The sequence below is a fragment of the Thermobia domestica genome, chromosome 16 (assembly GCF_964235325.1).
Source record: "Thermobia domestica chromosome 16, izTheDome1.hap1.1, whole genome shotgun sequence".
In the NCBI taxonomy this organism is placed as follows: Eukaryota; Metazoa; Arthropoda; class Insecta; order Zygentoma; family Lepismatidae; genus Thermobia; species Thermobia domestica.
The window spans coordinates 178026966-178052984 of NC_137469.1; the positions used below are offsets into that span (position 1 = coordinate 178026966).

General features: G+C 37.6%; 1 protein-coding gene across 1 annotated transcript in view; it reads right to left on the reverse strand.

The window, feature by feature from the left end:
- Positions 1–26019, reverse strand: part of LOC145672845 (tryptase-like) — a 113461-nt gene that overhangs the window by 81353 nt on the left and 6089 nt on the right. The window contains exon 2 of the mRNA XM_081741997.1: positions 7362–7438. Coding sequence (XP_081598123.1) covers positions 7362–7431 — 70 coding nt within the window. The 5' untranslated portion in view covers positions 7432–7438. The remainder of the gene's footprint in view (positions 1–7361; positions 7439–26019) is intronic.

Below are 26019 nucleotides of genomic sequence, written 5' to 3' on the forward strand. Positions count from 1 at the left end.
TCACTACCCAAATAAGTTCTATAAAGGTAGTTGTAGCTGAAGAAGTCTCTCAAGTTAAGTCAACTGTGATTAGTGTGGGAAAGGAAATGTCGGAATTGAAGTGATACAGTGGATCGTCACATTAAAGAGCAGGATGCTAGCTTCACAGCTTTAAGTAGCCGACTAGAAAATAATACTGCTGAATTGACTCATCAAATAGAAGTGGTGAATGAGAATTTAGCTTCTCAAGAAGAAACCTTACTCAACTGTTTAAGGGATAACCGTACATGCAAGCACCAACTAGAAACTTTGTCCAATCAAGTCAAGGAAATTTATCAGGTCAGTAACTCTCGTTTAGGTTTACAAGATGAACTTGAAGCTTTAAAGGACAAGGTGGATAGTCTCTTTGATCAATATTATGATGAAGAAGTGGAAGACCAGGGTAACCAGTTTAATTCGAATGCTGTTGATGTCGAGCGGAAGCACTTCACAGACTTTGCAAGATTCTTAGGGCTTTCTCATTCTAGTACTTGTGAAAACCGGAGTCACTCTGAGATTCCTGTGGTTGTTTCTAGTCCGTTGATAGAAACTACTTCAGTAACCACTACTTCTTGCTTTCGCCCTCCTAATGTAAATCTGTCCCAGGTGCAACATTTCTTTAATAATCTTAGTTGTGTTTCCACCTCTTCTTCGCATGTCATGTAGCACACTCACTGCACTCATTCTCAGTTAGCGGTGATATAGGTTTGGATGGTCGGAAGTTTAGTGGCTCTCCTAATCCTGAACGAAACAATTTATTTAATCCCTCTAATTTTCAAAATTTTAAACCTAGGAATGATCTGCCTTGCATTTCTTCAGTCAGTGTTGGTCGTGGTGACTCTGCTTATCCAAGAACTTCCACCTTGGAACCAGATGTTCCCTCATTTTTATCTAATGGTTCTCAATTGTCTAGTATTAATGGTAACAATAATAATGGTAATTGTTCAAAATCTTTACGTTTGTCAGATTTGAGTCACTTTCCTGAATTTACAGGGAATGTATTGGAAATCTCTCCACTTGATTTCTTGCAACAATTAGAGCACAATTTCAAATTGTTGAATCTTGACCCTGAATATCAAGTGTTAGTAACCATGAGAGCCATGAAAGATTCCGCTACTTGTTGGATCTCACAGGTCTCAGGTCAAATTCATTCGTACCATGACTTTAAACGTCTTTTCTTGTCACAGTATCTAAATCCTAAGGTTTGTAGGGCTCAATGGAGATATTTGTTGTCCACTAAGTACACGGAAAAGCATTCACGGAAAAGCTTCTGAGTTTGTGTGGAAACTTTCCAAAGGTTTGAGGATGCTTAAGAATAACATGTCACAAATAGAGTTAGTGGATTATTTAATTGACACATTTCCTCCAGAGTATCAGTTTACCCTAAGTCAGGTGAAATTCACCTCAGTGTCTGAGCTCGCGGAACGTTTGATGAAACTTGAGGTGCCTCATAAAACTAAGCTATTAAACAGTCCTTTAGTTGCCTTAGAGTCATTTAGTTTTAATCGCAAACCTGGCAATGATAATGATCCTCCTAGCAAAAGTCAAAAACGAAATGTGCATTTTGATGTTAATCTTGCCACTACCATGATTAATGAAAATAATAATGAACAAGGTAGCTCTGGTCCAAATTCTAATTCTCAGAATAAGGTATCGACCAAAGAGAAATGGGCCCAAGTAGGCTATGACAATGTTAAAGATTATTTAGGTGATAATCCTTCTGGTACTAACAATAGTAATAACAATTCTAACTTTAGGCGTAACAATAGAAGAAGGTTTGGATTTGGTAATCGCAATAATAATAACGGTAATGCTAATTTTAGCAACAGACAGAATAATCGTAATGTCAGAAGAGTTAATGTTAGAAATCGAAGTATTAATAATGGTTTTGCTAGAAATACTAACAATCAGTGAGTTATCCCAGCCTAAGGAAGTTCTTGTGAACAGTCTGAACCGAATACATTAGCTTGTACTTGTGCTCATTGTCCTAACTTTTGAAACAATCATGAAAATATTGGTGTAAATTCACAAATGGTCACTGAGCCTTATGCTCAATGTAATTCAGCTTTAAATTAACAGGGCTGAGGGCTGACTCCTGATTGGTCGCCTGGAGCCCGCCAAAATCTAAGTCTGCAGCCAGAAACGATGTTATCCAATAGAGTTAATGGTACATGGTTTACCCAGTCCCCTCTTCCAGTTTTTTTTATTCTAAACAAGAACTCACCTTATAATGTCAATGAACATAGTGCTTTTATAAAGTCTCCTTATCTGTCAGGCCAAATAGCAGGTTTATCTTTATCCTGTATAATAGACAGTGGGTGTGAAGCCAATTTGTTGAGCTATGATAAGTGGAAAAGAATAGTAGAAGTTCTACGTACTGCCAAATTACTTCCAGCTAAACATGTAACTTTACAAGCTTTTGTGGGTGATAACAAACACCGAGTCAAGGGTCAACAGACTTTGTATCTTGAATTTTCTGGCCATGTGCTTGAAGTTCCTTTCTTTATTGTGGAAGGCATGAAATCAGACGTTCTCCTTGGAACATCTTTCTGAACAAATAAACTGTGTGGTGGACTTTTCCAACCGTATCCTCACCTTTAAAGATCTCGATGGTAAGCCAACGACGTTGAACCTGAACTCCTTATGGATAAGTTCAGTCGAACCTGAACCTATAGTTCAATAAGTGAACCAAGAAGATTATCTTGTACCAGTGGATGAGATCCGAGATACTATCCTTTCTAGAACCGAATTACCTGATGGTCTCAAATCTAAATTAGCAGACTTACTAATTCGTTATAGAGATCTATTCTCCGAGCGGCCTAGACCAGTGAAAATAAAGCCTTTAAAGATAGAGCTTACTGATAACGATAGCGATATGGTGCTGAGCGTTGAACTTAGCCGTGGCTTCCCAGAGATTAGGGCCCTGTGGGGCGCTACAACTGCTACTTCTATTATTACTACCTATAATATTTTACTGCTATTTTTGCATCTGACGCTTTGTACGTTTCAGAGGTATATCTTTAGCTTTTCTTCTTTCTCGACTGATGGTATTACGTAGGTTATGTGAAGTAGGCACATTTTACACTAAATTATTGATATGTTTTAGAACAGATCTCTTTTCATCAAATATCTACTTGCTACCTGTAAGTGGAAAGCAAGCTATTCCTGAATTTCCGCCAGTGTTTGCATTTTATTTTTTGCCATCATCTTGTTGCCCGCCATTTCCTTCTTTGCTGCCATTTTGAAATGCGTATGATCACGTACTGCTCTAATACGTAACGATTAGAAATTGGGACTTGAGACCGCCCTTCTATTTTTAGCATGACTTCCTATGGCCAAAATGTCGGTTTTGCCGCCATCTTGAAATGTCTATGACCATATACGGCAGTAATCGCATCCATTCCCCTCTGATGAGAAGGTCGCAGAAAACCCCTCGTTTTTGTCGTTTTTGAGCATTCCTTGTGGCACCGGACGAGGTCCGCGCTCGATGAAGTTATAAGCCTGTAACCTGTAGGTGACTAATTTCAGCAATCCTGCAAAGAATTGCTCGATTCGGTTTAGAATATTAGCGCAAGTATACTTCGTCACTTTCCTGTTGCTTCCATTTTTTTCCACCATGTTGAAATGAAATGGTGGGACTGACAACTTTTACCGTGCCTATTCTGTTATCTGTGGCACTAAGTTACAATGGTAGAGTGTATGCAAAATAGTGTCGCTCTATCTGATACCCTTTGCATGGCATACACACATACACGGCCCGAGTCATCACATTAGCCCTACCTTCTTATAGGGTGGGCTAAAAGGGACAGAAAAAATGAATCACAGTGGACGGCTCGACGACTATAAGGTTTGAATCTGAACCACCCATTTTTTTTGAAAGTTATGTTAACATCTAGTATTCACTTCTTCTCCTTTCAAATTACAGGATAAATTCTAATCCTTTCAAATTACAAGTAAAATATCAAACATTAATAATCACTTTTTCCTTCATACCTGACGTATTATTAATTTCCGTATTCTTACCGGCACTTAAGATTTCATGCCGACTTTGCTAGCAAAGGGGTTAGCTTTCTGCGCTTCTAAGCTTGGGGCCCTTGATTCGAATGTCAGTCAGGTATGTACATTTTCTGTGGGAGAAACATTAGCCTCACGCATAAGAGGCGGACCTAAAACCACATCAAAAAAATATCATAGTAGACAAAATTTGATGACATTCGAAAACTTCAGAATACTCGAAGAATGAAGTTTGGTAATGGTTCGACAGTAACCGAAATGTCAGTTATATTGAAAGTTTGGATAATGCACGAAATTTCGATAACACCCGAAGTTTCGAGAATACCAGAAATTTTGTTAATATTTGGACTTTCGAATATACCAGAAATTTCTGTGATAATCAAATTTTCAAAATTACCTGATATTTTTATAACGCTAGAACTTTCAAATACCCGAAACTTCGATAATATTCGAACTTTTGATAATATTCAAAACTTCGATAATATTCTAACATTCGATAAAACCCGAAACTTCGATCAGAGATGGAGTGGGTCAAGATTTGTGAGTGAGTCAGTGGGTTGTGGGTCAACAGGACGTGACCCACTCTGACCGACAGACCCAGTCTAACTCACACTGATCCACCGATCCACTCTGACCCACGGGCCCAATCTGCTTAGTGCATTGTAGACAGCTTCTTGTGAACACTTGTGAATTTGTCTGCGTTTTACATTCAAGGCCTCCCTTTTCTTCTTTTCGCATTTGTTTCTATCGAAAAAAGAAAATCAGGCAAGCACTATATTGATATTTGCAATTATAAAAATAGCAACAGGACTTACTGCTTGGCTTTTGAAACATAGCCTATGAGGTTTTAGAGGAGCTAACTACTGGGGAAAAAATTTGAATCACTTGTAATATATGATTTTTTTACATAAAAAATTGAATGTAACTATGTATACGTGATCGTCACTGCCAAATTCCAAAGTTAAACGAAATCAATTTTGGCATATAGTTAAGCAACAATCCAAACTGGGAAGTTATCATATGCATATCATTTTGATTATAATACATATTCTAAAGGGGTGGGATCCGAATTTTTGAAAAAAATTGAGTATCACACAAGCCGTTCAAGTTAGAGCGCTGAAATTCAGTATGTTTACTCTTTATTATTAATAAACATAACATGTACTAGATTTTACTAAAATTATATTTTATTGAGGGGATGGGGCATTTTGGATATATTGGAAATCGGTAGTAGGTTGATTTGTAAAAAATAATCGAAAACAATCGATATTAGTTGAGAATCATGAGAAACAAAACCTACAGTGCTTCGCATTTTATATCTATTGCTTTCTATTATAATTTATGCTGAAGCTTGTGTTTATTATATGGAGCGTTCAGAGGATAAGGTAATCAAACCGTAAGGCTGAGGAAAATGGACACAAAATTTGTACTGTAAGCTTAATTACATTGGAATTTTAAATTGGTACGGGATGCTTAATTATATGGAAAACATTAGTTTTCTTTTCTTTTTTTTCTTTACGTTGGTCTACTTTACATTGATTTGAGGCTTCCAAATTTCATCCTATTTTCCACTGAAAACTATCTGTAAGTCAATAAGGTAATAATTGTACATGATAATTAAGTTTAATTTCATCGCAATTTGATCCATGACAAACATTTTACCATTGTATATCGTAAAGGTAAGATCCACCGGTATTGTAACAGAGCGGTGCTTCAGCGATTGACCGTAGAAATTCAGACTCCGATTAGTGGTAATTTCACAGCCTTGTTTTATTACAAGTGTAAAGTCTAGTCGGTGGAGAGGGGGGCGTGGATCATCGGTCAGAGTTGAGTTGATTTTAGTTTAGCGTCCCTTTCAGCAGCGAGGCTATATGAGACGTGGACCTACTGATTAACGTGGAATTCAAACCACATGAGCTCCCGCCGGGAATCGAACCCGGGTCTCCCACGAAAAGGCGCGTACGCTAACGCTTAGCCACGGAGGAGCTCTATCGGTCAGAGTTGATGACGAAGTGTTTTGGTTGGTCATAATGAGTCAGAGTGGTTGATGGTGGGTGGTGGGTCAGAGTGGATCACGGTGGGTCATGGTGGGTCGTCGATCACGATAGGTGGCGGGTTAGTGGTTCGTAAATCATCTGACTTCGGTAATATTCGAACTTTCGATAACAGCCGAAACCTCGATAATACTCCAAACTTTCGATAATACTCGAAACTTCGATAATACTCGAACTTTCGATAATACCCAAAACTTCGATAATACTCGAACTTTCGATAATTCCCGAAACTTCGATATTTTCAAATACTCGAATGGTTTAGAGTAACCGATGACAACTCGATAAATTTTCATTGCCGAAATTTGATAGGTCCTCAGCCTAATCGAACACCTCTAGCGCGAACATGCGTGTTTTCTGAAGACAAGGTTGGCAGGAAATTTCAAGAAGAAAAGATTTCGTTTTGCAAGAAGAAAGGAAATGAATTTTCTTTCAGATCCCAAGAAAACAATATGGCTGATCCCATTGTGAAAGTTAAAAAGCTGGAGAGAATCGCGAATTAATCTTAACACAGAAGTGGCATTTGCAAATGTTATGCGCACAGTTTCATTTATTGTCAATAATAGATGGTTCGAGGCAGTGTCCAATTTTTCTGTCAGAAACACTTTTCGCAAACGAGAAAAGTTCGTTCTTTCAGCGGAACAACTTAGTAGAGAAGTTGTGTACGATTGAAAAGTGTGTGCAGATCTGTGACACAGAATAAAGAAATGAAGTTGTATATAGACTCTATAAGTAGAGGGGATCAAAAGGCAGACGTAATGACAGAAGCATTAGCAAAAGTTAGATTCAGAAAGTTATGTCTGTTGATGAGTGTTTGTCCAAGTTTGTGTATTCTGAGTTCATGTAGTGAATTAGCATAAAAGTACAAGGGTGCAATTTTTAAGTTATCATAGCAATTGAATATTTTTGACAAGAAGTAAATGTTGAAAATAATCAAAGACTGATCTTACGTTGACTCTGTTTATGCATGTTAGTACCATCTGTTAGCGGGGATAATGGAACTTTGGGACATTTTCTTACGTGTGTTGATCTTTTGCGGTGAGGTCTCTCTGTCGTCGATTGCCGATTGCCGTTAGATTGCCGATGTGCTAAACAGAAAAGTATTATTATATACGAATTATGCCCAATAACAAATTTAGATAACCATACTTGTTAGATGTGCAAAGCATTTTGTTGTAATAATAGTTCCAAGGTTATTTGGTCACAAGAAAAACAGTGTCAAAATCATTTCCCTGTTATTTACCTCTTAAAACTAGGAATTGCTTTACTAAATTTTACCTGTATTATTGCCTATGGCTGTTGTTTGGCATAAAACAAATGACATTACATATACAAGCTTGATATCCATTGAAATCCTGAAAAGAAACCAATAAAAACTGTTCACATAAATCCATTACACATAAGACAATGAAGAAAACTTTAGAAGAAATTGTATATAAGAACTAACCTTGAATAATTTCATTTATGATCTTTTTCTTTTCCATTAGAAAATTCTTGTGGCTATCTGGTTAATGTACGTGCCTTGGGCCGAGCGACCCAGATTGCATTCCCGAAGGGAGCTCATGTGGTTATGATCAAACGTTTAGTTTTATATCTACGTTATACATAACTTCGGTGCTAAACTAGATTCTGAACTCCAAATCAATTCACTACATGCTTTTTAACCATTAAGAATATCTTATTTTTTTAATATTATGGGGTTAAATTAATTATATTTCATTTATTATGATAATAGATTTCCGTCACTATAGAATATACTACAGATCGTCAGTCACTATAGAATTTAAGTACATAACTAACTAACTAACTAACTCTATGATCTGTGTAACCCAAAGGTTCAATGCTCAGTTCACAAAGGCTCTCCATTGGCTTCTATTCTTAGCAAACTGGATCCAGTTTCTACATTGTATTCTTATTTCTGCGAGATCCATCTTAATATTGCCCTACGTCTTCCTAATTGTCGCTTTCCAATTGGATTTGCAGTTAAAACTTTCTTCCTACCTTCCTCCATTCCTACCTTCTTCCATTCTGGCTACCTAATCTGCCCATCTCTGCCTCCTAGATTTGATAACCCTAACGATGTTTGGTAAAGGGTATAAATTATGTAGTTCCTCGTTATGAAGTTTCCGCCATTCCCCATTCCCATTCCTCTTGGGTTCGAATATTCGTCTCAGGATCTTGTTCTCAAAGACTTTCAGCCTACGTTCTTCCCTCAGAATTAGCGACCATGTGTTGCAACCATACAGCACAACAGGCATGTTTATTGTTTTATATATATTAAGCTTCAAACTCCTAGACAGAATTCGTGACGACAAGAGATTTTGAATTGAATAATAACACGAATTCCCTGCTTTTAGTCGACATTTAATATCTTCGTGAATATGGTGTTTGTCCCTTAATATTGATCCTAGATATTTAGAAATATTGACTTAATCAAAAGCATTATTTGATATTTTAACTAATTCATAATTTGGCCGTAAGATCCCGACGCACTTGCATGTATTTAGTTTTCTCTGCATTTACTTCTAAACCCATGTCCCTGCAAGCTTTTAATAAGACGTCCACATTTCTTTCTATCGTTCTTCTATCATCCCCTATTAGAATTATGTATCCTAGAAAGAACGTTATATACTGTGGAATCCAAATTTATCTTCTTAAAAGTAAAATAATATCATTTTACTTGTTATACAATGTCGAGTTCATTGTATATGACAATTTGCATTTTGTCCAACTTGAACTGCAGTCTCAAATGATGAGTACGATACAAGGAGGAAGAAATATTAGATTTTGATGTTCACAATGATGAATACTGTATTAAGCAGAGGGATCTGATATTTACGTTCCTTTTATTTTATTTTCAAATTAGCATCAGAGTACGCGATTAAGAAAATCAAAGCGAATAACAAGTCTAATGTGTGAAAAAACCAGTTTGGAAATGAAGATACATAGACAGGCTCAGACTGACCATGGCAGGAGGGCAGAGATCCCTGCCTGGGGCCTTTCCTTTATCTCTCTCTCTCTCTCTCTCTCTCTCTCTCTCTACAGGGGGGCCCATTTTAATCTTTCCACGAAAATATCTAGAAAAATGGTTGAACATAAATAAACGGAACAAAAATTCAAATAGGAAATACTATGGGGCAAATCGAATAATGTTGTCGCTGTGCCCCCCAGGGCCGCCTTTCATGGGGGCCCAGGCGCAACTTAGAAATTTTAAACGAAAATATGGGTCATATGGTATATCGTTCGATAGATCTTCATACACTAAACAGAGTTGTGGTGCAAGATTGTTCATATGGGTCACCGTTTTCAAAATGACCGCCAAGACATGGTGCCTGTATCAGATAAAACGTCCAGTACCACTAATATGAAAACTGTTGAAGAAAATAACGGATGAACACAATAAAACTTCTCTAGAAAATCACAGAGGGTATTTATCATTCCACGGCTCGAAAATGTTGCAACAGAGGAGATGATGATTAGAGTAAAAGCGCCATAATGCAAAGGAGAAAATCATATCCTAGAAAATCATCGGTCCAACGTTAGAGTGTCCGGGGGCAAAAGTCATTTTTGGGGTCTGTGGTACTTTTTGTTGGAGTTTTGCAACACTGCTTATGCTGCTGAAGTTTAAATGGAGGTGGTGTACTGTTCATGTTCGTAAAGGTGTCCCGTGAAATTTGTTAATACAATGAGGTAAGTTATATTTTGTCTTACTTTGAAGCAATATTTTGTTTTATGGGAAATAGTACTACAGTCTGTGAGAGAAGTTACGACTTATTTTATTGCTGTTTCATATGAAAACACTTCTTCAGTAACAATATACACTACCTCCCCTTTTGCCGGTATCAGTTATGAAGTCAGCATTTCATTGTAATTAAAACATGTGCGAATCGGGCAAAGTCCGATTTTTTTTTCTGGGGCAAGAATCCGAATGCGGACATTTGCCCCAGCTCTCGAATTTGTAAATAATTTTATTCTTAAATTTAAATTCCAGTTTCTAACAGTAGACCTATTAAATTCGTTTGCTATGTAGGCTTTCTTTAGCTTAACTAAAGTTATGTAGTCCTGTATGGAGGTTGATCTTTGAATTTGGACAAGCCACGCTCAGCACTGAATAGTGTACCGATGGCACCAAGGGCACTATTCATATTTCAGCGGTGTACACAGAGCCTAGGATTAATAGTCAGTAGTGCTAACTCATACCCGTCTGTATTGCTGAATCCACCTGTTGAGATATGAAAAGTGCTCTTGATGTTTGGTTCATCGGTGCTGAGAGAGATTTGTCCTTTGCTATTAGAAACACTATGAAAAAATATGGTTTAAAGGGTTTTTCCTAGTAAGATGGTGAAATCGGCCCTTGATCCAAATTGGGTCGCTATTGACCCAAAAGGTTACCCTTGACCTAAAACTACCTCAAAAAATTTCTTGACCCCCACCCCCTCCCCTTACCGAATTATTGTATCATACATGCTCAAAATTGAATATTTTTTAAAATTTTGGTGGGGGTGATCGAAAAATTTTGAAACTTTCACAGATTGTAGATACTATTTAGATGTAAATGTGCATTTCTTTCAAAATCATCGATACGTATTTTCTTTATTTTTTTGCGTGTTGAAAATTTCAAAAAAATGTAGGAATTTTTTTTGGTGGGGGGGGGAACGTCGCTGATTTTTTGGTTAAAAATTTGTTATACCCTTAGGTACAACATAACTTTTTTCGGGCCTGAAAGTGATAGCAACATTGACAAAAATAAATAAAACTGAAAACAAACGTGTTTTTTCGGGCTCAAAAAGCCTCGCGTCGGCTGAACGTATCAGTGCTTGCTTCGCTGGCCGCACACAGTGGCGCTATCTACCGGTAGCACTCTCTACTGCAAGCTGAGTGTAACTTTGTTGTGCAAGAGTCGTTGAAGTGGAAGCACTGTTACGGAGATACATTTGGTGTTTCTATTCCGAAATGGACCCAATCGAAGCAGCCGAAAAACAACAGAAGCGGAAGGGACGCAAAAGAAAGGAAAATTGTCAAATTTGGCAAAGGATTGTTTGAAGTGGCCCTCACCTTCAGGGCAATAAAATGCTGGAAAATCTGTGCAAAAAACACATTGCTTTTCAGTTTTATTTATGTTTTATTTGTTGTCATTACTTTCAGGCCCCGAAAAGATATATGTTGTACCTAAGGGTATAACAAATTTTTAAGCAAAAAATCAGCGACATGTCCCCCGAATATTTCTTCCTACAATTTTTTGAAATTTTCAACACGCATAAAATAAAGAAAATACGCATCGATGGTTTTGAAAAAATACACATTTACATCTAAATAGTTTCTACAATCTGTGAAAGTTTCAAAATGTTTCGATCACCCCCACCAAAATTTAAAAATATTCAATTTTGAGCATATATGATACGATAATTCGGTAAGGGTAGAGGGTGAAGGGGTCAATTTTTTTGAGGTAGTTTCAGGTCAAGGGTAACCTTTTGGGTCATTAGCGACCCAATTTGGATCAAGGGCCGATTTCTCTATCTTATTAGGATAGACCCTTTAAACAGATACATCTTTTCCGGAAGGTCAATAAAAGAAAAGAAAAAATGCGTTGTCAATTTGGTTGGACTAATGTGCCATGGTTTGGCTCTGAACTTACAGTACACGTGTTTTTTTTTTTTTTTTTTTTTTTTTTTTTTTTTTTTTGGAAGTGGTGGTAGTATATTTTCTGATTCTTGTCAACAACGAACCTTTGTATATTTTTTCTACAGGGTCGTCCGTAAGTCTATTACAGTGGATTATTTTGAAACAAAAAATATGATTAAAGCAAATCTGACTGGCGGAGGGCGGACTTGGGTAAACGAGCTACCGATTGATGCATGCGTGGTGAATGGCGGCCATCTTCGATCTAGGTTGTTTGTTTAATGGGAAGTTAGGCATGTGACACATCAATTAACACTTTTTTTTATTGCAGTCTCGCAAGCAGAAATCCGTTATCATGTCCCGTTCCAAAGTCATGATGCCCCAAAGTTAACGGTTTTCTGTTTCCCTACAGGGAGAGCGACATGGTACTAACGCTGCAAGAAAGGCATGATGCCCCAAATTTGATAGTTTTTTCTTTTCGTTGCATCTAGAGCGAGATGGCACTGACGAAGCAGGAAGGAATTAAGATCATCCTAGCGTCTGGGGAAAGAAGCAGTCGTGTGATTACCCAGGACTTCAACGCGCGCCAGCCAGAAAGACCTGCAATAAGTCACAAAACCGTTAGCTTCCTCATTAGGAAATTCAGTGTAACTGGTAATGTTGCCGACACACCACGGTCAGGTTCCCCACGAACCGCGACAGATGAGGAAACATCCACAATGGTGCTTGCTGCGAGTGTGAAAAGTCCGAAGCGCAGCACAAGGCGATAACAGGCGTACACGTGCTTCCGTGATGAGGATTCTCCATACGAACAAGTGGCATCCCTTCAAGCTTCTGCTTGTCCACAACCTTTCAGAGGATGATCCAGACCGGCGCACGGAATTCGCGAATTTGGCTCTGTTACAATATGACCGAGATCCGCATTTCCCAGCCAGCATTCTCTTCACAGACGAGGCAAACTTTTATTTGGATGGGGAAGTGAATCACCAGAACTTGCGATCAATCCCTGCAAAAGGGTTACCCCTTCTCATATCATGGTGTAGTGTGTCATATGGAACACGTCGATCATATGACCCTTATTCATTCCTGGTACCCTAAATGATGTCCGATATCTGGACATGTTACAGGAGTTGGTGTTTCCGTTGCTTCTCCTCCCTGATGCCACCTTGCCGCGATATTTTTAGCAAGATGGTGTCCCACCGCACTATGCGCTGTCTGTGCGGGAATGCTTGGATGTGCATTTTCCTGGACGTTGGATCCGTCGCCGAGGCCCTGTGGAGAGGCCAGCCCGGTCGCCGGACCTCAGTATCTTGGATTTTTTTATGAGGACACTTAAAACACCTGGTGTATCAGGTGAAGATTCGGGATGTTGCACTCCTACAGGGACGTATTCAGGACGCCTCTGATAGCATCACTGCAGTTGTGTTGTTACGGGTTCAAGAGGACTGGATTAAGAGACTCCGGTGTGTGCTGCAATGGACGAGAAACATGTGGAGCACATCCTGTAGGTGGGACTTTGGGACGTCATAACTTTGGAACGGAACATGATAAGCATTTCTGCTTGCGGGACTGCAACAAACAGTGTTAATTGATGTCTCACATGCACTCCTTCCCATTTGAAAAAAAAACTGGATCCAAGATGGCCGCCATTCACCACGCATACATCAATCGATGGATCCTTTACCCAAGTCCACCCTCCACTAGTCAGATTTGCTTTACTCATGTTTGTTTCCAAAAATAATCCACTGTACAAAGACTTATGGACCACCCTGTAGTTTATTAGTACGAGGAATAACTTCATACTTTGAATGTTTATTGAGTTTTTCTCAAGTGAGATAAACTTATATTTTTGCTTAGTCTACCCCCTTTTTTTTAACACGAAGAATCACTTCATGCTTCGTATGCTCTTTGTTTATCTTAAGATTCTTGTAGAAAGCAATATAATTCAATAAAAATGCCTGAATGTCGATTTCCTACTTCGTGTTGTTCAGCGGACTTTTGCCCCATTGCGATAGGACTTTTGCCCCCTATACTGAGGAAAAGTCCGAATTTGTCCATCCTTTTTTAAATTGCTGTATCGTATTAAGTAATAAATTGGTAGGCTTTCTAGCACCTTAAAAATATATAGGAATGTTCACTTATACTTCTGTGCGAAATGCATTATTTTGCCGCTGTATCTTCCTGCTCCAGCGCAATTCAAACACCAAATTGCGGCTTTTTGTTCCCGCTTACTCTAAGTGGGTGAAGCGGGATGGGAAGGAACGGCGAAATTGCAAAGGAGAACCTTAATTTTTTCAAATTGTAGGCCTACCTACACAACAAAATTATCTGAAATATGTTTTTATAAGAGATAGATGTTTGTAATGGAAAAAGTAGGTAAAATTCTTGTTGAATGGTACCTTCCATTTTGATTGCAGGCAATGATTTGTGCAAAAATGAATAAACTGAAATGCGAAACCTGTTTGTCGAACAATGCAGTTTTAGAACAATGTGTACAAACGTTGCTCTTGCTCAAAAGTCGTCTGCACAATATTGGTTCATTACAGTACCAGTCACTTGTAAACCCAAGTGTTTCAGACAAACCATACATATTGCAAATAAAAGTGGGGTTATCATTTGAGATTTTACCATTCATTCCCGATTAAGCCACTCACAGAGGGAGATCGGAAAGATAATTATCTAAGAATTAGATTTCCTTTTTAGCATTTTGTCACTTATACTTTGATATTTTTTTCTCCATTGGATTATTCTGGAGGCGTGGAATGATAAACACCCTATGTGATTTCCTATAGGAGTTTTATTCTGTTCATCCATTTATCTGTTTATCTTCAACCGTGTTTGGTGTTTATCTTCAACCGTTTTCATATTAGTGGTATTGGATGTTTTATCTCATGCAAACACCATGTCTTGGAGACCATTCTGAAAACGGTGGCCCATATGAACAATCTTCTGCCACAACGCTGTTTAGTGTATGAAGATCTATCGAACGAGGTATCACTTAACCATATTTTCGTTTAAAAAATTCTAAGTTCGGCCTGGGTCCCCATGAAAAGTGGGTCCTGTGGGGCACCGCAACAACATTATTCGATTTGCCACATGGCTTTCCTGTTTGAGTTTTAGTTTGGTTCATTTATGTTCAACCGTTTTTATATTAATGCTCTTGGACATTTATCTCATACAGATAACATATCTTGGCGGCCATTTTGAATACGGTGACCGATATGAAATTTTTTTGCCACATCGCTTTTTAGTTTTTAAAGATCTGTCGAATGAGTTATCACTCGCTCAATGTTTTCATTTCAAAAATTAAAGTTGGGCCCCGGGCCCCCTTGTAAACCGGCCCTAGGGGCGCGGCGACATCACCATTCGATTTGCCCCATAGTATTTCCTATTTGAATTTTTGTTTAGTTCATTTATGTTCAACTGTTTTCGAGATATTTCCGCGGAAAAATTAAAATGGGCCATCCTGTATATATATATATATATATATATATATATATATATATATATATATATATATATATATATATAATGTGAATATTGAATAACATGGAAATTAAGATGAAGCGTGTCTGCTGTGTTGGAACAAAGTTACTCGTTGTAGTTTGTTCCATTTTCAGATTTCGGTGATTCTCAGCATTGAATGTAGTATTGGAGTCCTATTAGTAGAATGAAACTGACATTATTATTAAGCCCTGTTTGGGGGCTAGTAAGAAATTATTTCAACAATATGAAGAATGGGACCCGCATCATACTGTCTAAATGTGTATTGAGGGCCCCATGAATGCCGAAATGAGATTGACTTTCATAAAGTTCTCCTGGGACCCTCTGACAAGTTATTGCAGTACCATAAAAACAGAACAGGTCCCCACCCTGGGGCTCCAATACCTTGCGTAAATGAAGCTGACAGCTTTATAAAGAAAAGGCACCCTCCCCCATCACATAATATATATATGTATATATATTAAGAAGATGAAACTTAGCTTTGTGAGGTTTCTACATGAGAAGGGAAGATAGGGCCATCGAAGTGAGGCTCTTGCCGGGGCCCTATACACCCCAGTCCAAGACTGTATGTAGATAAGACAGAACACATGCTAGTACTTTGAAACTATGTATGGGCAAAGTAGACCTCAAGTTATACAATTATGATGTAATGTAGTCTTTTACATCAATCATGGGTTAGAATTTATTGCAAACAACACTTACTTAGTTCTACGGTAGAACTTAAATATCCTTTTCTACCAGTTACCTTATAGCACTACTAACGTATGAAAACAATAAATAAATAAATAAATAAATAAATAAATAAAATAACGTAGATGAAATTGTGTACACAAGGTCTGTGTAACCATGATATTTACAAAAAAAAAAAAAAAGTCCGATTGCAGATTAACAAACCAATTCAGATAGGTTGTTTTCAATGTAGAAAACAGATTTTTTAACTTTCTGGTAATTTCTTATTGTAGTGTGCATTTTCGTTTTATGTTTCTTGTAAAGAGACATAAATAAGTGAAACTAAAGGAAGTATAAATCAATTGATAAAATTATTTATCATGGTATTCTATTCCCTATCTGGATTGTCAATTGATAAAATTATTTATCATGGTATTCAATTCCCTATCTGAATGGTCAATTGATAAAAATATTTATCATGGTATTCAATTCCCTACCTGAAGTGTCAATTGATAAAATTATTTACCATGGTATTCAATTCCCTATCTGAATTGTCAATTGATAAAATTATTTATCATGGTATTCAATTCCCTATTTGAATTGTCAATTGATAAAATTATTTATCATGGTATTCAATTCCCTATCTGAATTGTCTTCCTCTGTGTTCATTTCGCTTGCTTCTATTACAGAAAGATTTCTACTTACTTCTTTCAATAAGTGACGAAAATCTAGGTGAAACTCCAATTCTTCAAATACTATACATGTTTATATAGTGCAAATGTCATCTACAAGCACTTACTCTGGTATAGTGGCAAGCGGGCGCGTCTATTGTATACGAAATTTTGGATTTGGTTTTCGGTAACGGAGAATGCAAATCTGAACACATTACGGATCTTCTTATTCCAGCTTGAATTATAGAACTACGTCTTACATAGCGCAGTTTCTTACGTATTTTTTTTTAAATTAAGGTTCCAACGCCTTATTATTATTATTATTATTATTATTATTATTATTATTATTATTATTATTATTATTATTATTATTATTATTATTATTATTATTATTATTATTATTATTATTATTAAGTATTCTGCCTTTTGGCAGGTTCTGTGACTAAAGAGGTTTCTTTTTCCCCTTCCTTCTTAATTTTCAGTTTGGACCTGGAAATGTTTCTTCCATTCTTCTTCATTTTTAGCTTCCTCTTTTAACTCCCAATATTTTCTTCTATCTTACAAATCACCGATCAGTTGTGTTCTTCTTCCTATTTCTCACTTCCCTTTCATCTGTCCTTCTATGACGGTGGGAAGAAGACAATTTCTTTGCAAGATGTATCCAATCCAATTAGCATTCCTACGAAGGATGCTGGCTACAAGTGTCCTCTTCTCTCCTATCTGTTTTTAAAACATCTTCGTTTGTTGCTCTAGCTGTCCATTTTATCTTCTCCATTTTCCTCCAACACCACATTTCGAAGCTCTCTAAATATTTCTTCTCTAACTTCTGTAATGTCCAAGTCTCTGAACCACACAGTCCAATGCCCCATATATAGCATTCGATCAAGTTCTTCCTTAGTCCAATATTAAGTCTGCTAGTTAAGAGTGATTTTTTATTGTTGAATGCTTCTTTATCTATGGCAATTCGTGACCTAATCTCTTTGGTGCAGTCTGAATCTCTCGTCAAAATTCTTCAAAGATACTTGAAATTGTCGACCTCTTCAAGTACTCTTTGTTCAACTCTGATTCGTAAGGGTGTGTTTCCACGGGATAGTCTCATGACTCGATTTTTTGATCTTGATTTCCATTGCATATAATTTTCCAGTGTCAACTATTTTGTTAATCATCTCCTGTAGTCCTCCTTCGGCTTTAGCTATTATAACCAATCATCTGCATATATGATTTTGTTAATGATCTGCCCTCCAATCTTGAAATCTGCAATTCCCATTATTGCTTCCTTCATTAACTATTCACTGTAAATGTTGAATAAAAGGGGCGACATATTACGTCCTTGTCTGACTCCTCTTCCGATCTTAACTCTATCGGTTTCTCCTTCATTCAAGAGCAAGTTGACTCGTCCTATGTACAGGTTTTGATTGAGTCATCCATCTCTCCAGTTGACTCTGATTTCTTTAAGTATTTTCAGAAATTTCGTCCAACTGACGAGTTCGAAAGCTTTTCGCCAGTCGAGGAAGCACAATCACAGCTCTTACTTTACATCAACAGCTCTTTCTGATATAACTCTCATCAATCCAACAGCATCTCTGATGCCTTTTCCTTTCCGGAATCCAAATTGATCTTCTTCTAAACTCTCATCTCTCATACTTTCCACAGGCCTGTTCAGTATGCAATAATCTTTGCAGTGTGGGAAATCAGGCTAATTGTTCTGTCATCACTGCACTTCTTTGTTTTCTTTTTCTTGGGCAATGCAATCATTGTAACATCAAGAAAATCATTTGACCATTTTCCACTCAGGTAGATCTTGTTAAAAAGTAAAATCAGCACTTTCATTGCATTGAGCAAATCTAATGCTATGTCGTCGTCTCCAGTGGCCTTTCTCTTTCGCATATCTTTGATTGCTTGTACTACTTCACTTTTCAATATACTAGGTCCTATTTCATCATAATCCACCTCTTCCTCTGCTTCAATAGCAATATCTTTGGGGCGGTTCTTCTGATCATACAGACCTTTTATGTATTCCTCCCAAGTTCTAAGGATTCTTTGATAGTCAGTGATTACATTACCTTCTTGATCTTCGATGCCAACCGTTTGTATACTTTTGTTAGCTTTCCCTCCTAATTATTGTACTATCTGGCACATCAGATCATATCTGCCGCGCCGTTGAAGTTCTATTTTATCTTTACATATTTGTCTCATGTACTGTTCTTTTGCTTTGTCCGTTTCTCTTCTCAATTGTTATATGTTGTATAATATAATATACAATATCATATAATGTATATATATATATATATATATATATATATATATATATATATATATAACGATATAATGTAATGTATATCTCGATATAATATACCTCAATATAATGTATATATATATATATATATATATATATATATATATATATATATAATGCAAATTATATATAAATTGAAATGTCTCACGTGTTTATGTTTACTAACATATAACATGTACTACTATTTATAAACAATAACCACGTGCACCTATGCAGTACTACAGCTGCAGACATCGGAGACGAAAACGCACCACTGGTCACATGAAGACAAGGAAACAATAAAGTCACTGCCTCCTGGGACCCTTGTATAACAGAGAAGATACCATTAACAGCCATCGATTTCAACTGATCACATTCCCATTCTTGGTTTCCAGTGGAGCCTAGGAAATACTTCACCCAAACTCAAAGCCTTCGGTTGCAGTGGAGCTAACGATTCCTATTTGTCCTGGCTTGTATTGAAGTCTTGTGGGAAACTTTACCTGTCTTTTTTTACTGAGGAAAATCCGTTCTCCGGACAGTGGTATACTGTACAAATATACGGAATCCTCTTCCTTACTACAGAAATAAGTACGGAGCATACGTTATCCGTACGCTACATACGCACTGCTCTTAATTGTTACACCATGCCGTTGCAGGATGTCTGATATCTAACAGTCTTCCTTATATTCCATACATATACATATATGTTACCTTCGTCAGCTATATGTTATATAAGTCCATTTGTATGTGAGATCCTGACCGTCTATATTGTTTCATACGGAAAGTACGTACAGATGGAACACTTATACAGAAAGTATTATAAAACATGCGTTTTCAGTTATACGTTTGCTGTACGTTAAGTTCAATAACTACAGTATTTACAAATGTAACATACGATTTTACATACGCCACATACAATTTTTTCTCATTGTGCTTGCATTGAAACAGCGAGATACTTCTAAACACAACCCGGCGTAGCGTGCAGCGGAACTTTCCCAGGATCTCTAACTCCTCTCTGTTTGCGGGTAATTTTGCATTGTAAAATTAATTTTGTTTTGTATACACTTCCCAAAAATATGCCATATTTTAAATTAGACTGAAATAATCCAAGGTATAGTAAATTGTTTTAAGAGTAGAATCTTTTAATACATTATAAAGTATTTTTATTTTAAAATCAATTTGATTCAATATTTTGCTAAACTTCTTTATACTCGTATATTCGTTGAGAACTTCGGCGGGATCGCAATACTGCAAATTACGCGTGCACTAAAATATCATATAATATTTTCAACAACGTGGATACTTTCAAATATCTAGGATCAGTATTAAACACTGGCGTCTTTGGCATGTAAAATTTTGGTGGGGACATCAAAGAAAGTAATTTAAATGGTACTACCTAGCCCAACTTCGATTCTGCTTGTTACCTTTCTGCTTACCTTCACGGATTCCCTAAGGTATATCAAGAACTGGATTAGGATCGTTTCACAGCCTGAATATTATATTCCAAACAAATATTATTATTTATATGATATTCTGTCGTTAGTAAATAAATTAAATTAGAATAAAATATTGAATATTTTGTACTTCAAAATATTGGGGGACGAGGCCCCTAGTCCCCCCGCCAGAGACGCCCGTGGTATTAAAAGACCCAATTCAAGAAGAAATTAGATGACAACTAAAAGTAGAAAATTCGTGTTCTTATTCAGTTCAAAAATTTTGTTGTCGCGAATTCCGTCAATTAATTTTAAGCTCAAAATATACGATAATCCTGTCTGTTGGTCTGTATTGTTATGAAACATGGATCCTCTGAGGGAAGAAAGTACGTTGAAAGTATTTGAGAACAAGACCTGAGACGAATATTCGAACCGAAGAGGAACGGGGATCGGCCATGGCAGAAACTTCGTAACGAGGAACTGCATAATTTATATCATTCACTAAACACTGTCAGAGTCTTCGGGCCTTATGCAGAGTCGTTTTGACGTGTGATTAGTGCCATACTAAAGGATTCGACTAACACATATTTCCTGCAGTAGTCAGATCTTTAGTATAGCGCTAATCATACGTCAAAACTACTCTCCATTACATTGGCGGATTAAACCAAACGTCTTGGGGGGGCTCTTTATTGTAGAGTGGAATATGTTCCCCGTAATTGCCTCCCCCCAAAAAAAAGAATGGTATAACGGATTCAGGAAAAGAGGGTGAAAGATATAATTGCTACGGAATTTTCACCATAATGCCCCCTCCTCCGAAAAGATATTCTGTCTACAGGCCTGGTCGTGGCTATGCTTTAGTAAATATTTCGCTAGAAAAAATATCAGGTTAAACATTTCTTAGAATGCTCATAATGTTTCTGTATTTTAGTAAAATGAATTAAACAAAAAGGACAAAAAGAACTTAAAAGTTACAACACAAAACACGCTTTTCGGCGAACACCACCCAAAGCGTATCTGTCGATATAATATTGTCGCGATCTACGACAATGTCCCTATGACATTTAAAAGTGCTAGTCCATTCAGTCGCTTTTCGCCAGAACGAGATCGCAACCACGTTTTCAGTCGGTGCAATGTGGATTAAGATTGTTCTGCACTGGCCACGCTCGAATTCAGGGTTACAAATTGAGTTGACGTTGAGTTAAACGTCCTTTTCAGCAGCGAGGCTATATGAGACCTACTGATTAACATGGAATCCGTACCACAAGGTTATAAGTATGTGCAGCAGTTTTCGAATAGTCAAGTGAAGATCTTCGTCGCTGGTGGTCAAGGCCTCCAACGCAGTCCGTGTCAGAGTTCCACCTTCTTCTTTAATTCTCTTCCATTTAGAAGTGCAGATTTCAAATTCAGAACTAAAGAGGAAAAACAGCATTTTTTCTTGAGTTCCGATAGTTTTGTAAAATCTTTCTGCTAGAACGCGGAAGTTGTTGCTCAGAGTTTAGTCTTATGCATGTTGGTAATAGAATGTTGAGTCCGTATACATTTAAAACTTCCTGCGCAAGACGAGTTTTGAGGTCTTCTACAACCGACTCTATCAACGGAATGTAAACAGTTCTTCAGTAGTAAGATGTCGTGTTATCTGCCCTGAACTTCGTATGATGTGTTTGTCTTTGGGTGAGATGAGGTGTTTGAATCTGCATGTCGACACTTGCAACCATTCTGGATATTGCTTCGAAAGTTGACTGAATTCTTTGCTGTTTGAACGCTTCTGGTTTAATGCTGCGATAGTGTCCTGAATGGTATGTGACATTGCGTTCATGTCTAAACTTGTCTTCTGCAAAAGTCGATTGAGGGGAGGCTTATCATGAGAACACTCTGAAGACACGTAATAGTTACGATAAACTCGCTGTCGTGCATGGCAGAAGAAAGTGCCCATGCTTTGGCTGCTATATCTAACTCGGACTACTTGGAACACACTGTAGAACCTCACTTATTTATTGAAATTTTACGTGAAATTGTAACACCGCGTCGTTCCGTTCAACCCACCTCGTTTCACACAATGTCTCCAACTGGCCATTAACCGTAAACTTAAGGACAGTATTACGTTGAGACGATGCGGTGAAAAATGCAATGATCTCTTTCGTTGATCCCAGACAGTTCCTCACGCACTGTACTGACGACAACCTGAAGATGGACAAGTTGAGGCTGAGACTGCAATATAAATAGTGCAGCGCGTTTGAAGCCTCCTTCTGGATCTCCTGCATTGTCCGGCGACTTTGAGAGGTCGTGATGGCGTAACCATCTGTACCAATAGCAACGCAGTTTCTCGGGTCGAGTGAGAAGTCTCGTAGCAAAGATAGAAAAATTTCTCCAATTTTCCCTCCAGTCAGTGAGAGTTCGGGCGGTTCTGCGTCTTGGGATTCCGAGCTCGAACCAATGTCCTTACCTTTCAGCTTGCTGATCGAGGATCAATGAAACCGAAGCAGTCTTCTCTTATTTCACCCATATGTTCGTACATTAGAATAAATGATAGCTGAGATGTGTGCGAAAAGACCGTAATCTCATCAAACATAATAGTGTAAAACTGATCCTCTCGCACTCAATTGACGATTTTACAGACGTGATTTCTCATCCCTAACCCTCAATGAGGGCATTTTGTGTAGTTTTATTGGCAAAAATGGTCCTTTTTGATGCTTTCTTCCAGTGATTCTTTAAGAGATCGTCACTACAAGCCTTTCTAAATTTGAGCAATTCTCAAAAATTGCCCTCGTTGAACTTAGTTTCGGCACTGTCACCAACTGAGATCCAATTATCCGCACAAGCATCGTCCCTGTGCAAGGGCGCCGACCCTGGAGGGCCCGGGCCCCCCAAATCTCATGTGGGCCCCCTATTGTATTTATGAATATACAATATTTGACATAATTTGAACGCAATTTGTCTTAAAATCCTCATATATATATATATATATATATACATATATATATACCTTCTGCATCTGAATGCCCCCCAAATTTACGGAAAAATCGGCGCCCTTGTCCGTGTGGCCTTGAAAAGCAATGCCTTGCCTTCCAAGGAATATCACATTTTCCAACATTAATTTCAGTTTGTCGCGATTTTGGATGATTTGTCTTCTTGACGAGTTGATTTGATTCTCGACTGATTTCACTGGTTCCCAGTAATTTTTCAGAAACGCTTTTCCGACCTCAAGAGCGTTAATGTGATATTGTGCCTTGTTGTGAGTTTCTAAAATACCGTAGGAAGTAGCGAATTTCTTCAAAGGATTAGTCCCAAGAGTTTGGAGAGGCACGATTCTTCGATAGCCCCCCCCCCACCAAAAAACCCCTCTCCTTATGGGAAAGAACTAGCCATGGATAGTTTTCCAGATGTTCTGGCCTCAAGTAACACCGTCCTTCTTCATGAGATTTATCTGATATTATGATTCGAGTTATCGTTAGCGTAAACGCGGCATACCGGATACAGACTATTTTAAAATAGAATTTAAAGAATTAACCCTCTTTTGAAATAACGCAAGAACGATCCCAAACTTTCGCTCGTGTGGCGGTAAGCTACAAGCGGCAGTGTGTGTAATTTTAATATTTTAGAGGGCTCTTGTTGGGGCGATCGCCCCCTCGCCCCCTCCTTTAATCCGCCCCTGCTCCATTAGGCAGTTCAAGTCTAGGAGCCTCACTTGAGCTGGTCATGTAGCCAGAATAAAGAAAGTATGGAGGCTTTTGAAGTTTTAAGTAGAAATGCAATCGGGAAACGACCACTAGGAAAACCTACGAGCAGAAGTGTGACTATTATTAGGGTGGATCTCGCAGAAATACGAATATAAAGTAGAAACTGGATCCAGTTGGTTAACGACAGAAGTCAATGGAGAGCTTTTGTGAACGCGGCGTTGAGCCTCCGGCTTCCATACAATTAGTTACATGTTCATCACAGCGGAGGACTTCGTTTATTCCAATTCCTAAGAACTTGGTCGATTTCATGTAATCTACTTCCTTATTTTCAATTATAATATTTACAGGTTGTAGATCGTGTATGTTGGCTGCACAAGTGTTGAAAGTTGATTGCTTGAGTGTTTCCGGTGTTTAGCTTGAGTTTATTTTTTTGAATCCATGGAATAAATTAGGCACGAACTCATTTATATTTCCTCCTACACCATCACTAGGCCTTCCATTTACTATAATAGTAGTCTACTACTGTCGTCTGCTTAATACGATACTCATAACATTATCGTTCTGTATTTTTTAATCAACCCTCGTGTTTAATGAAGATTACTTGGAATTGTGGCGCACCAGATAAAAAATTCTTGGAAATCGAGATGCTGCGAACTTCTTTGTTCATAAATTTCTATGTGTGTGTGCATCCATCCACCTACTCTCTTCTTCGTGCTACCAAATATAGACAAAAAATTCAACTCAGCTTAACATTCTTCTCCCCCCCTACCAAAAGCTGAATTCCGAAGCCAGAAGACAGAAGTGGATTATACGTCATAATGTGCATATTTTATGATAATTAGTTATTACGTACGTAATTATGTGCCTAAATGTGATTAATACGTTCTCGATAAAATGTTATCCAATTAACCAACTTTTATTAACACAGATATTAGTTAAAATTAAGTGTTGTGTTAGAACTATCTTTTATTTCACCAGTGTGTCTATACCCCAGGGTTGCCAACCATACGATAATTTATCGTGATCTACGATAATTTAAGCCTTAATACGATATACGATAATGCCCTTGCGATAATAGGTGAATATACGATAATTTTAGAACGTACACTTTTTAGCAGTTTTTTAATGTGTAAATAAATTGTAAGTGTGCATTAAAGAATTATAAAACACACATTTTTAAGTCATTCTCACCAAAATAAATTAATAACGATTTGAGAATTGGTAACCCTGCATCCATCACATTTACGTGGAGAGGGCAATATTGTTTGTTCATGATAGATGGCTCTATTATTCGCTCACGTGAATGTTAGCGCCTTTTTTTTTGGATGTGAAACACAAAGAAGTTAGAATCGTTCTGTGGCAAGTGAAATTACGTATCGCGTAATTATTTTGCGTAGTTAAGTATTGCGTAAACTCGTAAAAGCTATGGAAAGTGATCCTGAAGGGCCGTCTACTCCACAAAAGAAACTAAAGGCACGGGGTGAGTTGAAACTTAAACATGTAAAGCAAAAATTCCGGAAAGACTGGTTAAGTGATTCTGTGTTCAAAGGCTGGTTAGAGCCTGTTAGTGATAATGTGTATAAAGCTCGGTGTAAAGTTTGTAGAATCGAGTTTACTGCTGAGTTGACTGTAGTGAAAATCCATGCTAAAGGAAAAAAACATTTAAGTGCAGTGAAACGTGTAGGGTTTGCCCAAAAGAAACTAGATTTTTCCTCATCCACGTCTACCTCTCACACCTTGGATACAGAAGGTAAGCGAGCTGAAATAATGCTATGTGGTTTTTTTAGCCGAACATTATATCTCTATGAACACGGCAAATCATTTAACGGATGTAATTAAAAGTGCGTTCCCTGATTCTAAAATAGCTAGCAAGATTCAATTAGGTAGAACTAAGGCAACGGGTGTGATCAAAAATGTCATTAGTAAATTTCATTTCAAGGAATTAAATGATATCTTACAGAAACAAAAATTCAGTTTAATAATCGATGAGTCTACAGATATTTCGACTACAAAAAATATGTGTGTTTGTGTGAGATATTTCGATGAAAATAGCGCGAAAATACAAACAAAATTTTGGCAACTATTACA